This window comes from Gadus macrocephalus, chromosome 16 (assembly GCF_031168955.1).
Source record: "Gadus macrocephalus chromosome 16, ASM3116895v1".
Lineage (NCBI taxonomy): Eukaryota > Metazoa > Chordata > Actinopteri > Gadiformes > Gadidae > Gadus > Gadus macrocephalus.
This window is the reverse complement of record NC_082397.1, coordinates 9,769,068-9,782,168: the sequence shown is the minus strand read 5'-3', so window position 1 is coordinate 9,782,168 and position 13,101 is coordinate 9,769,068. Positions and strand designations below refer to the sequence as shown.

The 13,101-nt window shown below is 42.9% G+C and overlaps 2 protein-coding genes and 1 pseudogene across 2 annotated transcripts; 1 reads left to right on the top strand and 2 right to left on the bottom strand.

Moving 5' to 3' along the window:
* Positions 1 to 1,466: 1,466 nt before the first annotated feature.
* Positions 1,467 to 6,224, bottom strand: LOC132474270 (extracellular calcium-sensing receptor-like). Its single transcript, XM_060074862.1, has 9 exons — positions 5,829 to 6,224; positions 5,529 to 5,725; positions 5,350 to 5,456; positions 4,781 to 5,068; positions 3,373 to 3,921; positions 3,060 to 3,281; positions 2,561 to 2,684; positions 1,998 to 2,470; positions 1,467 to 1,889 (listed from the first exon to the last, which is right to left on the bottom strand). The coding sequence occupies exons 1-9, from the start codon at positions 6,113 to 6,115 to the stop codon at positions 1,467 to 1,469; spliced, it is 2,670 nt and encodes an 889-aa protein (XP_059930845.1). The 5' UTR covers positions 6,116 to 6,224.
* A 605-nt stretch (positions 6,225 to 6,829) lies between these two features.
* LOC132474272 (uncharacterized) lies at positions 6,830 to 9,689 on the bottom strand (annotated as a pseudogene).
* A 752-nt stretch (positions 9,690 to 10,441) lies between these two features.
* On the top strand, positions 10,442 to 12,249 carry LOC132475129 (extracellular calcium-sensing receptor-like). Its single transcript, XM_060076121.1, has 3 exons — positions 10,442 to 10,822; positions 11,021 to 11,152; positions 11,573 to 12,249. The coding sequence occupies exons 1-3, from the start codon at positions 10,442 to 10,444 to the stop codon at positions 12,131 to 12,133; spliced, it is 1,074 nt and encodes a 357-aa protein (XP_059932104.1). The 3' UTR covers positions 12,134 to 12,249.
* Positions 12,250 to 13,101: the final 852 nt, after the last annotated feature.

Below are 13,101 nucleotides of genomic sequence, written 5' to 3'. Positions count from 1 at the left end.
TAAAGTCAGACAAATGGGGAAATGACATGTACAAAACAAGGTCAGTGAGTCACTTAGCCACATACAGGATTGAAACCGCATGCTGACCAACAGAAGACAGAAGAGGATGAGGATTAGGGACAAATGCATTATTTTTCCCCAGAATTTGAGGATTCTGACTTTAATCTCAGAGTTCTGACTTTTAACTCAGAACTAAAAAAAAGAATCACATTTGGCCCTTATCCTCTTTCGTAGATGTCAAAGAAACAATGGAATTCGGATAAAAAAATATATATATTGTTTCTTTTATTAGAAAATGTTTTGCCAAGTGATTATTTTTTTACTTCAATAAAGATTTGTTTTGTTTTCAAATGTTTTTGCTTGAACCTTTTCAAGATGGATTTTGTGTTGGACGAATGATATCATCCCTGATGATATAATCCACACGGCACAGAATAATAACATACCAATATTTTTTCATGATTCGTCAAGGTACTTTACCGATGTCAAGCTGGCCAAATTTTGAGTTCTGACTTGCTTCCTTGTTCATTGAGAACACACAATCATTATTTCAGATTTTTTGTTTGATTGTGAAACATTGTGATTCTTAGTTGAATCATTGGATATGTGGCTGTACATATTTTTGCAATTTTGTCTTCTCTTTTGTATTTTTGCTCCAAAGTGCTACATTATCATTTTAAAGCCAGCCAAAAACAGCAACAATATGATGAGTAATATAGTACATCAGCATAAGGATGTGTACATTTTCCAATAAATAAATAAATGATGATACTTTGCCAATCTTTGACGTCTGTCCGTCTTTTGTGTGTCTTGCATAAAAAAGTTCTGTAGACTTTATATAATATTTATATTAAATAAAAATGGTACCATTTAGATACTTCATAACTTACACAGTCATCATGCTGCCTAATTATGTACACCTAATGTGAATTGTCGTCTGCGAGTGACAACTCACTTACTTTGGAGATGCATGTCGCCATTTGCAGGTATATGCTATGCACGCATCCAGATTTTGCTGAACTTTTTATTTTACAGAGCAGCTGCAGTACACAATTGGCAAAAAAAACGTAACGAGATCCACACATTTTTATTAATTCAGCTTTTGTTTGTTTATTGATTATGATTTAGGAATGCATGGATTTTGGGCCATTAATAGTATGGGCTGATGATTAAATAAACAGCGACTGTATAATTGTAAGCATCACAGCACTATAGCAAATTATCGGAGATGAATATGTGAAAAAAAGAATCTATGCGCTCACACAATCATTATGTCTCACATACCCTGAGAGAATGAGTTAATTTGTATTCAAAGGTTGCATTTTTAATTAAATATAAAGATAATATAAAGTATGCAAACGTTTTTAATGCAAGACCAATACAAAGACAGATTTGGTAAAAACATTGGCAAAGTATCATCTATTTATGTATTTATTATTAATATCCATATCCTTATGTTTACGTCCTCATTTACGCATCATATTTTTCTTACTGTTTTTTGCTGGCTGTAAAATGATAATGTAGCACTTTGGAGCAAAAATAAAAAACAGAAGACCATAAGCAGAAGCCAGAATCGCAAAAGTGTGCACAGCCACGGTGTGTTTACCGGCGGTGCTCACGTAGACGGGAATGAAAGTAATCCACACCGCAAAGAAAATGAGCATGCTGAATGTAATGAATTTAGCTTCATTGAAATTGTCAGGCAACTCACGGGCCAAAAACGCCATGAAGAAGCACAGGCATGCTAACAGGCCGATGTAGCCGAGAACACACCAGAAGCCGACCTCCGAGCCGGTAGCACACTCGATAATGATGGTGTTCCTGAGGTAGCCTGTGTTACTATTGGTGAAAGGCGGATAGGTGAGCAGCCAGACAAGACAGATCGAGCCCTGAATAGTGGAAAGATGGGATAGTGTCATTTCTTCTGTTGAAATAGTCTATTTCATTATTGATTCATTTACATTTGTTGTTTGATTACCACTGAACGCTACGATTACCTGGACCACCGTGCACAAAAGCACACTTGCTCTTTGCTGATTGGGTCCGAACCACTTCATAACACCACTTCCTGGCAGTGTGGCCCTGAAAGCCATTAGAACCACTAATGTCTTAGCCAGGAGGCAGGAGATGCATAGAGCAAAGCTGATGCCGAATGCTGGGTACCGCACACGGCACAGCCAATCAGAGGGCTCACCCATGAACAAAAGCCCAATGAGAAAACAAGTGGTCAGGAATAGCAGAAGGAAAAAGCTCAGTTCCATGTTATTTGCCCGGACAACGGGTGTGTCCTTGTGTTTGTAGAACAAAGCCAGAACAAGAAGAGAGGAACATGCGCCAAGGACCGATCCAGCGCATAGAACAATACCCATTGGCTCCTTGTAAGACAAGAACTCAACATTCTTTGGGAGGCAAAGGTTTCTCATGTCGTTAGGCCACATGTGGTCTGGGCACCGTGTGCAGTCCAAAGAATCTGGTATTAGAGAGAGAAGGGCAATAATTCATTCTAATAAACAGAAAAAAAGGTGAAAGTGAGAAATTTATCTCACAGAACATAACCCACCGGTTTTGTTGCTGACCTCCCCTTCAGCACAGGTGACACAGTCAAAACAGCAGACAGGCTTCCCCTTCCTCCTGGCTACACGCTTCCCTGATGGGCAGCTCTCACTGCACACAGACCGGACCGCCTGAGAGGCAAAACAAGGCCACTCAGAGAGGAACTGGGCTGGATACAACTTGTTTGGTGGCTGGCAAGTGTACTTTCACTTTAATTTTCATTAAACCCAGCTCGTTAGAAAAGGCATTATGATGAACAATCGCTGCAGTGCTGCCGACAGTTTGATGAAATAAACATGATAGATTATATTTAAGGAAAACAAATCTTTATTATTGTCTTTATTTTTGATTTTTGTAGACTCGTGAAATGATCGTTGAAGGTGGAATAATAAAATATCCATTAGATATAAAACCAACATCAGCAGATTGCCTAATCCATTTAATAAATGAACACAGAACAGTCTGAGAGGAAGAGGGGGCCTGGGGGCGATTTTACGAGAACACACCTGTTGCCCAACAGGCCACTGAATGGCAGATTTATTCACCATCAGGCTGAGCTCTGGAGACAGGGAGGCGTCGTAAAAGCCCACCTTCAGCAGCCGCAGAGAGCCATCCTGATCCCTTCGCCAGTTTATGAGGTCATACGAAGCGATGGGGTCACCGTTGCGATCAAAGTCCACTTTTTCACCCAATATGGAGAACTTAGTATTCTTCATGTAGTGGAAAAGCTAAAGGAAGGGATGACAAATATAGATTTTATGTTTTATTTACAACAGCTACGTATACAAATCATATCAATGGAAGTAGGTGTCAACACACCTGCCACGGCTCTAGACTTTGAGGGTTTCCACAGGTGCCGTTCACAAAGGGCCCCTGCCCCGCCTCACAGTCACTCATTCTCTGCAGTGCATGGGCCACCAAATACACAGCCTTGTACACGTTATACGACACCCTGAGCTGGCTCACATCTGAGAAGGCAGAGTACACGTCGTTTAAATCCTCCATGCCAGTGCAAGGCTTTCGATCCAGATGGTTGACCATGTGAGAATGTGTGTTCACAGAGCCGTTCAGTCTGCAGTTGAGTGTCTCCTCCCAGAGCTCTGTGAGGAAAGCTGAGTCTTGGATGTTGGACGGTCGAAGCCTGGACAGATGCTGTTTCAACCCCGGAATTACCTCGGCTCTGCGAATACCGAAGCCCAAGGTGCCGCTCAAGAGGTCGCCAAACTCCTTCCAGAGCGACTTGGCAGTGGCCCAGGCCTCACTCGCGATCCACTGGATGCCTGTTATGTTCCGCTGTCGAATGGCTCCCATGATGCTTTGCACTTCTGACTCACTGCAGAAGTTAAGGATGACCTTTGAAGATGACCCCTGTTAACACAATAAATATATGTCTGGCAAAATTGTAGTAAAAGAGTAGCATGAGAAGTATTTGACACAAACTTAAAGTCCAGAAAGGACATTTAATTTAGTGTTGTTCAAATGTTTTGCTTAAATTATAAACAAAATAACAAAAACGGAATAACTTTTTATTAGTTACCCTATTGACAAGGACGGATTAACAAGACCACGGGCCCTGGACAAAAACCAGCCATTGACCCCTACCAACACGCAAATACACGCACTAGCACACCAAATTTGGTCACATACAGTATTATAACTCATGCAATCAACAATCACACACATTATAATGCAGTGCGCAGCCAGGAGAGAGAGAGAAAGAGAGAGAGAGAGAGATTATCTAACCCCGCGGCTGCGGGCATGCATAGTTCCAGCCACTCGTCTTAACAGCAGAACATGGAATCTGTCAGGTAAATATCATGACTTTAAAAGCATCTAATTACTTCCTTTAACGATTTAACGAGTTAAAAAATGGACGGTATATGTTGTACCAGGGCAGTATCTTTAGTGTACTTTTCTTTCTTTCGTTTACGCTATGCAGACCCGCTAAGCACACGTTTCTCCATTTTCACTGTGAATTTGACCATTGACCAACACCACCAATTTGACGACATTTGACGTCACGCCAAGTAATTTATTTTTTAAATGTGATGTATTCATTTTGCAAATCAAAAAACTTCAAATCCTTTCATGACCAAAGTCTTGGCCATTTGAATAAAAAAAATAATATATATATATATCAACGGCCCCCACCATTGGCCAGGGCCCTGGACATGTGCCAACTTTGCCCATGCGGTAATCCATCATTGCCTATCGATCCAATATCTACCTGAATGATATCCAGTAGCTTATCCAGAGGCTGCTGACTCAGAACCACGGGATAGTGGTGAACATAGGCAGCACACACGCCGTACAGTGACGACTCCTGAAGAAAGAGCTGTACGGCAAAGCGTGCATAGTCAGACTCCTCGCCAATGACCCCCACCCAGGTCCAGCCGAAGTGGCTGACCAAGCGGGCCAGGGCTCTGACCTGGAAGGCATCGCTGGGCATGGTGCGCATGAACATGGGAAACTCTGTCTGCTCGCTCAGACAGCTGCAGGAGGCAAAGTAGCTAACCTAGTGGAGGGACAAACAGAGGATTACTTCTCCATCAAAAGTTTTTCTGTTTTATTTTAAATCATGAATGTCTTTTTATGTCTTATTTTCTGAAATGTACATTTTAAATTGAATCTGAGATATTTTACCATATTTAACTAATAATTGTTTTGCACAATATGCATACAAAACGATTGTACAAATTAATTGAGAAGTATGATGAATAGTAGAATATTAATATGATAAATAGAACGAGTTATGTGACAAATATGAGTAAAGGAACATAGTTCATAAAGTCTCACCAGGGGGATCTGAAAGGGGCCCAGACTTCTAAGAAGAGCCATCGACACACCAGAGGATGCATCTCCTATGATTACAGGAGACGGGGACCTGGTGACATCGGCACAACCTAACACTGGAGACCTGGAGCCTAAACTGATCAGATCACCCTTGCCATAATGCTCCCCGACTGGCTCCAGACTCACATTCCCGATTGCTGCGTGGCCCGGCTGTCCATTCACTAGAAGCAGGGAGGCCTTCAGAGACACAGGGACTTCGTCACAGCTGTCTCTGATGTGGAACCCCAGCCTCAGCTTAGGCAGCAAGTCACTGCGCTGATTGATCTCCCTGATAGCAAAGGTCATGGTCTGCATCCAACGCAGGGCACGGGCACTGAAACTAAACATTTAGTTAATGTAAATTAGATGCACACTCGACAAGTAAAACATATTATGCATGCATAGGAAAACACTGATGTTGGATGCTCGAAATGTTGACCTACTACTTGTGGGAACCAGGTTCTGGTTTGGATGCGAACGTTGGAAGTGAAGACACACGGGTGTTGTGCAGAGGAAAGACGCCCCCTACCACCACATCTCCGTCTTCGTAAAAACTGTTTGAATCTTTTTCTCCCATGTAAGCACAGTCTTTGAAGATGGCAGCTGAACTTACATTGAGGTAATTGAAAAGGAACATTACTGATAGAAAAAGAATCTTGGCAGCAATTGGAGCCATCACTGCTACTTGATATTTATAAATATTAATATAGTCTTGTATATATTTAATCATGCGTTTTACTCAAGAGACCTCTTGGCATCTACCTGAGCACAATTAAATGGCAATTATATTTTAAGTATTCATTTATATACTTCTGGCATGTGAATATAAACAGTAGAGAACCGCCCAGTTATGACAATGTGGGTTGTTTTGTTTTTTTATACTGAAAAATACCCTTCTCTTCTTCAATCAAAGCTTAATTAAATAACATCTTTCCAACTGATAGACTTCAAAAAATAAAACAAAAATATATATTTTTTTGTATTATCACGCATTCATAAATATTTCCTAATTATGATCATTCTGTGTTTTCTTACATGAAATATAATTGCAAATACATTATTAAAGAGCAGCTACAGTGACATTGTGTACATTTTTGTTTTGAGTTTTAAGTCAGAAGACTGGGAATATTACTTGTAAGGAACCAATGTCAGTGAGTCACTTTACGACATACAGGACTGGAATCACATGCTGACCAAAAGAAGATAGAAGAGGAAGAGGATTAGGGCCACATGCAATTACATTTTCCGAATTCTGACTTTAATTTCAGAATTCTGACTTTAAACTCAAAACTCAAGAAAAGGAATCACATGTCACACTCATCCTTTTTCATAGGTGTCAAAGAAACAATGCGATTCTAATGAAAAATACTATATCTATTGTTTATTTTATTAAAAAATGTTTTGCCAAGTAATTATTTTTGCTTCAATAAATCTAAGTTTTGTTTTCAAATGTTGTTGCTTGAACATTCTTTAGAGGGAATTTGTGTTGGATGAATGACATCATCCCTGATGATTTGATCCAGACGGCACAGACTAATAACATACCATTTTTGTTTTATTATTTGTCAAGGTACTTTACCTCAGTCAAGTTGGCCAAATATGCGAGCTGTGACTTCCTCTCTTGTTCGTTGAAAAGACACAATCAATTATTTCAGATTGGTTGTTTGAGAGTGAAACATTCAGATTCTTATTTGAATCATTGAATATTAAATAACATATTGATGTACAGTAGTTTAATATGCATCTATTGATGCACTTAGACACATCAGTGATAGGTTGTTTCGGGTATTTCAACATCATACACCCTCACCCAGGCGACCCAGCCGCGATTGATCAAGTCCCAGACTTCGTCTCTTGGTAGCATGTACCATCGGCTTGCCCCTCTTGATCCACAGCCATCGTAAGGCCTTATCTGCCTCAGTGGTTGTTTTGAATGCCTTTCTCTGGCGTGCACCTTTGATTCCAAGCAGGCTGGATGCTTTGCAGAGAGATCGCGCTGCATAGCCTCCACAGCCCACCTCTATTGGAACACAGATGGCACACCAACCCCGTCTGCGGCACTCCTCCACTAAGTTGGGGGACCTGGCAAGCTTCCTCTGATTGGCTTCGTCCATGCGCTCCAAGGGAACAGTCAACTCCAGTAGGACCACCTGTTTGATTGAATCTGAGAACAGAACTATGTCAGGTCTCTGGGAATCTGCTACCATAGGTCAGCCTTCGCGGTTCCAAGGAGTTCGACTGGCCCCATCGGCTTGGGCTTAGGCTTCTCCCCTCCTCGGATGAAAGCAATCGCCTGCTTTGCTGGTCGGAGAGGCTTGTTTTGAGTGATGCTGGTGAAGATGGCTTCTGCTATCGCCTTTAGCACCTGGTTGTGGCGCCAAGTGTAACGTCCTCCCACGGCATCTGCTGAGAATATGCTCTAGTGTTCTTCTTCTGAGGCACAAAGGACATGATGGTGTGTGAACCTTGCCTCAGCAGAAGAGGTTGGATGGGCTGGGTTAGACGTCATAGACGGAAGCAATCAGGAACTTGTCCATGGGCCTTGCTGTCGCATCCCCTCCATCTGGCTAGCACGCAGTTCCTCCACACCAGCTCTCACCTCCTCTTGGACCAATTGGTGTCTGTCTTTGCTCAGGGCTTTTTCGTAGCGCGTAGTTGGAACTACCAAGCCCTGCTCATCCAGATGTAACTTGGCCGACCAGCACGCTGTCACGCAAGCATGACGACTGCTTCCTGCACCCTCAACTTCCTCCCTGTCCTGACTACAATGCCAACCTGGGAGACTTTCGGGTCACTGGATTCCCTGTACTGCAGCACCTCTCTTGCACGGGTAACCATAAACTTCTTATTAAGGTTGCTAATGGGGTGCTTCAATTTGTTTTTCTGTACCTACAGAGCAATGCTACTCAGGCTTCGTTTTAGGCCCAGCCATCTACAGAGGTAACAGCTGATCCTCCTGTCAAAGCCCTTCACTGATATAATTGGGAACGCATACACAAGCAGGCGCCACAGAATCCTGGGGAGAACAAAGTGCTGGTAAATCTAGACCTTGAATTTACCAGGGAGTCCCGACTTGCCAACTGCTGTCAGCCACGCCTCCAGCTCCCGATTTGTGGCCTTGATGGATGCAGTGTCCTTCAGAATGCAATCAAAAGTCTTTCCAAGGCTCTGATGGGTTTATCGTGACCTATTGAATCTGGGTGGCATCCAAAGAGAAGCGGAATTTGTCAGCCACTTTCCCTCACTTGAGCACCAGGGAACTAGATTTTACAGGCTTAAAACACATCCAAGCCCAAGTGATGATCTTCTCCATACCCTGAAGGACCCATCAGCTGCCCGGTGCTGAAATCGTAGTTACTTTCAGGTCGTCCATAAAGGCTCTGATTGGGGGCTGGCGGACTCCAGACTTGTTTAGGGGACCTCTGCACTCGACCTCGGCTGACTTGACCAGCATGTTCATGGCCAAGGCAGAGGATCACTGAAATAGTACATCCAGTGATGATCCCGTTCTCAAGCCGATGACACTTGGATGTGACTGTCCCAGAGGTGACTCTCAGATCTGTGATTGTACCTGGTTAATGTGGCTGATCCAGTGCTGTTTCCTCCAGCTTATGGGGAATGGATCCATAAGCATTGGTGAGGTCGAGGCAAAGCACTGCTAGGTCTCATTTCCCTTCTCTTGCCTCTCTGATCAACTGCGTGACCACACCTGTATGTTTGAGGCATCCTGGAACCTTGGGGATTCCCCCTTCTGTACTGAGGTGTCTGTCACACCTGGTCACCGGCCTGGTGACTTCCCTGATTCCTGATTGTTTCCACCTGTGTCTCCCCTCCTCATGTGTATATAGGCTTTGTCTTCCCTTGTCCTTGTTGCCAGAGTATTTCGTTCGTCACCGTCCATGTACCTCCAGCTCCTGACCCAGCCTTGTCCTAGCCACAACCTGAACCAAGATTCTGACCTGAGTTCTAGTTTTTCGTTTTTGCCACGTAAGCGTGATTATTGTTTCTAGTGTTTTGTTAGGTTTTTGATCGCTCATTTTTGACGAGAGGACAGGGAGTCCTAATAAAGTTTGTATTGTCCGTTCGCCTATCTGCATCTGAGTCCTCCTTCAAGAGCCTGCCTGACAGTGTCGTTCTTCAGGAGATACTCTGTCAACCGACGAGATAGGATGGCGAAGAATATCTTCCCCTCAACGCTGAGCAGGGAGATTGTTCTGAACTGCTCGATGTTCTTAGCATTCTCCGCCTTGGGAGTCTTTTCAGAAGGACACCTTCTGCATATCTCCATGTTGGGCTACCTTTCACTGTCACTTCAGGGGCTCTGTGATAATTTATTTGAAATCATATATCATGTAATAAAACATGGGATAATCATAGTAAGGGAATATAATTCAAAGAGTGATTATACAAAATAAATAAGAATGTTTTTAATTTGAAAACATTTTTGATGACCAGCAATTGGGAAGATGTAATTAAATACAAGCTTTGATTGAAGAAGAATAATGAATACAGAGGGCCTTTTTCTGCCCAACCCACATTGTCATAACAATGTGGGTTGGGCGGTTCTCTCATGTTTATATTCAAAAGTCAGCGGTATATAAATGAATACTTGGAATATGATTGCCATTAACATCCTGCTCATGTGGAAGCAAAGGAAACTTTTGAATAATCTATATGTTTAAATATATACTAGCCTATCAAAATCTTTTTGAATATTTAGTAGCAGTTATGGCTTGCATTGCTGCAAAGATTAGTCTTCTATCAGCAATGTTCCTTTTCAATGACCTCAATGTAAGTTCAGCTGCCCTGTTCACAGACTGTGCTTACATCGGAGAAGTAGAGTCAAACAGTTTTTACCAAGACGGAGATGTGGTGGTAGGGGGTGTCTTTCCTCTACACTACACCCGTGTGTCTTCTCTTCCACCTTACACATCCAAACCAGAACCTGGCTCATACAAGTTGTAAGCCAACGTTTCGAGCATCTAACATTTCTGTTTTCCTATGCATGCATGATTTGTTTTACCTGTCGAGTGTGCATCTAATTAACGATAACAAAATGTTTAGTTTCAGTGCCCGCGCCCTGCGTTGGATGCAGACCATGACCTTTGCTATCAGGGAGATCAACCAGCGCAATGACCTGCTGCCTGCGCTGAGGCTGGGTTTCCACATCAAAGACAGCTGTAACGAGGTCCCCGTGTCTCTGAAGGCCTCCCTGCTTCTGGTGAATGGACAGCCGGGCCCCCCAGCCACCGGGAATGGGAGTATATCAGTCAGGGAGCTTTCTGGAAAGGGGGATCTGATCAGTTTAGACTCCAGGTCTCCAGTGTTGGGTTGTGCCGATGTCACCAGGTCCCCGTCTCCTGTTATCATAGGAGATGCATCCTCTGGTGTGTCGATGGCTCTACTGAGAAGTCTGGGCCCCTTTCAGATCCCCCTGGTGAGACTTTATGGAATTATGTTCCTTTATTCAACATAATTTTCAGATAACTTAACTGTATTAATCATATTAATATCTTACTATTTCAATGTATTTGTACACTAGCTTTGTATATTTTTTGCAAAGAGTAAAACACGTAAAACAGTTAACAGACAAACTTTTGATGGAGAAGTAATCCTCTGTTTGTCCCTCCAATAGGTGAGCTACTTTGCCTCCTGCAGCTGTCTGAGCAAGCAGACAGAGTTCCCAATGTTCATGCGCACCATGCCCAGCGATGCTTTCCAGGTCAGAGCCCTGGCCCGCTTGGTCAGCCACTTCGGCTGGACCTGGGTGGGGGTAATTGGCGAGGAGTCTGACTATGCATACTTTGCCGTACAGCTCTTTCTCCAGGAGTCGTCACTGTATGGCGTGTGTGCTGCCTATGTTCACCATTTTCCTGTAGTTCTGAGTCAGAAGCCTCTGGATAAGCTACTGGATGTCATTCAGGTACATTTAGGATTGATAAGATAACAGAATTAAGGTTTAATACGTTTACTTTTGTGATGGAATCAAAGACTGTACAACCTGAGTTATTAAGACTCCCAAAACAAACAAGTTATGCATTATGGCTGTTTGTTAATCAATTTGAGCAAAACATTTGAAAAAGACTATATAAAATGTGCTTTCTGAAGTCCAAGTTTTTGTCAAATACTTCTCGTACTTCTCTTTGGCCTGACTCTTTTTATATATTATTTATTATTGTTTTAACAGGGGTCATCTTCAAAGGTCATAATCAACTTCTGCATTGAGACAGAAGTGCAAAGCATCATGAGAGCCATTCGACAGCGGAACATAACAGGCATCCAGTGGATCGCGGGCGAGGCCTGGGCCACAGCCAATTCACTCTGGGAGGAGTTTGGCGACCTCTTGAGCGGCACCTTGGGCTTCGGTATTCGCAGAGCCGAGGTAATTCCAGGGTTGAAGCAGCATCTGTCCAGCCTTCGACGGTCCAACATCCAAGACTCGGCATTCCTCACAGAGTTCTGGGAAGAGTCACTTAACTGCAGACTGAACGGATCTGTGAACACACATTATCATTACATTGACAATCATCTTGATCGAAAGCCTTGCAGTGGCATGGAGGATTTAAACGACGTGTACTCTGCCTTCTCAGATGTGAGCCAGCTCAGGGTGTCGTATAACGTGTACAAGGCTGTGTATTTGGTGGCCCATGCACTGCAGAGAATGAGTGACTGTGTGGTGGGGCAGGGGCCTTTTGTGAACGGCACCTGTGGAAATCCTCAAGGTCTAGAGCCGTGGCAGGTGTGTTGATACCTACTTTCATTGATATGACTTCTTTATGGAGCTGTTGCAATTTTATGTTATGCTTTATTCATCAAATACATGCATTATTCATTTTTTTTAAATGTTAGAATAAATAAAATCTATATATGTCATCCCTCCCTTTAGCTGTTCCACTACATGAAGATTACTAAGTTCTCCATATTGGGTGAAAAAGTGGACTTCGATCATAACGGTGACCCCATCGCTTTGTATGACCTCATAAACTGGCGAAGGGAGCAGGATGGCTCGCTGCGGCTGCTGAAGGTGGGCTTTTACGACGCCTCCCTGTCTCCAGAGCTCAGCCTGGTGGTGAATGATTCTGCCATTCAGTGGCCTGTTGGGCAACAGGTGTGTTCTTGTCAAATCCCCCCCAGGCTCCCTCTTCCTCTCAGACTGTTCTGTGTTCATTTAATAAATGTATTAGGCAATCTGTCGATTTTGATTTTAAACTTATGGAAGTTTTATTTGTCTACCTTCAAAGATCAATTCAAGAGTCTACAAAAATCCAAAATGAAGTCAATAATAAAGATTTGTTTTCTTTATATATAATGTTTGTATCATGTTTTTTTTAATCAAACTGGCTGCATCAACACAACAACTTTCTTAAACCTTGATAGCATCATATACATGCTAATTTAAGTGGTACATTTACAGCCACCAAACGAAATTAAACTAGGGTTATCCAGCCAGGTCCCTTTCTGAGTGGCCTTGTTTTCCCTCTCAGGCGATCCGGTCTGTGTGCAGTGAGAGCTGCCCACCAGGGAAGCGTGTTGCCAGGAGGAAGGGGAAGCCTGTCTGCTGTTTTGACTGTGTCACCTGTGCTGAAGGGGAGGTCAGCAACAACACCGGTGGGTTACGTTCTGTAAGATCATTTTCATATTTTCAAGTTTTTTTCTGTTTATTAGAATGAGTTATTGTCGTTCTCTCTCTATTACCAGATTCTTTAGACTGCACAA

What these genes read in the sequence shown, in the direction of transcription:
- LOC132475129 (XM_060076121.1), top strand. Translation starts at nt 10,442, where the DNA reads ATGTTTAGTTTCAGTGCCCGCGCCCTGCGTTGGATGCAGACCATGACC. An exon ending in GCCCCTTTCAGATCCCCCTG is followed by an intron (nt 10,823 to 11,020) that starts GTGAGACTTTAT and finishes TCCCTCCAATAG; the next exon opens with GTGAGCTACTTTGCCTCCTG. An exon ending in GCCACTTCGGCTGGACCTGG is followed by an intron (nt 11,153 to 11,572) that starts GTGGGGGTAATT and finishes TTGTTTTAACAG; the next exon opens with GGGTCATCTTCAAAGGTCAT.
- LOC132474270 (XM_060074862.1), bottom strand. Translation starts at nt 6,115, where the DNA reads ATGATTAAATATATACAAGACTATATTAATATTTATAAATATCAAGTA. An exon ending in AAAGTCTAGAGCCGTGGCAG is followed by an intron (nt 3,282 to 3,372) that starts GTGTGTTGACAC and finishes CCCTTCCTTTAG; the next exon opens with CTTTTCCACTACATGAAGAA. An exon ending in AGTGGCCTGTTGGGCAACAG is followed by an intron (nt 2,685 to 3,059) that starts GTGTGTTCTCGT and finishes TTTGCCTCTCAG; the next exon opens with GCGGTCCGGTCTGTGTGCAG.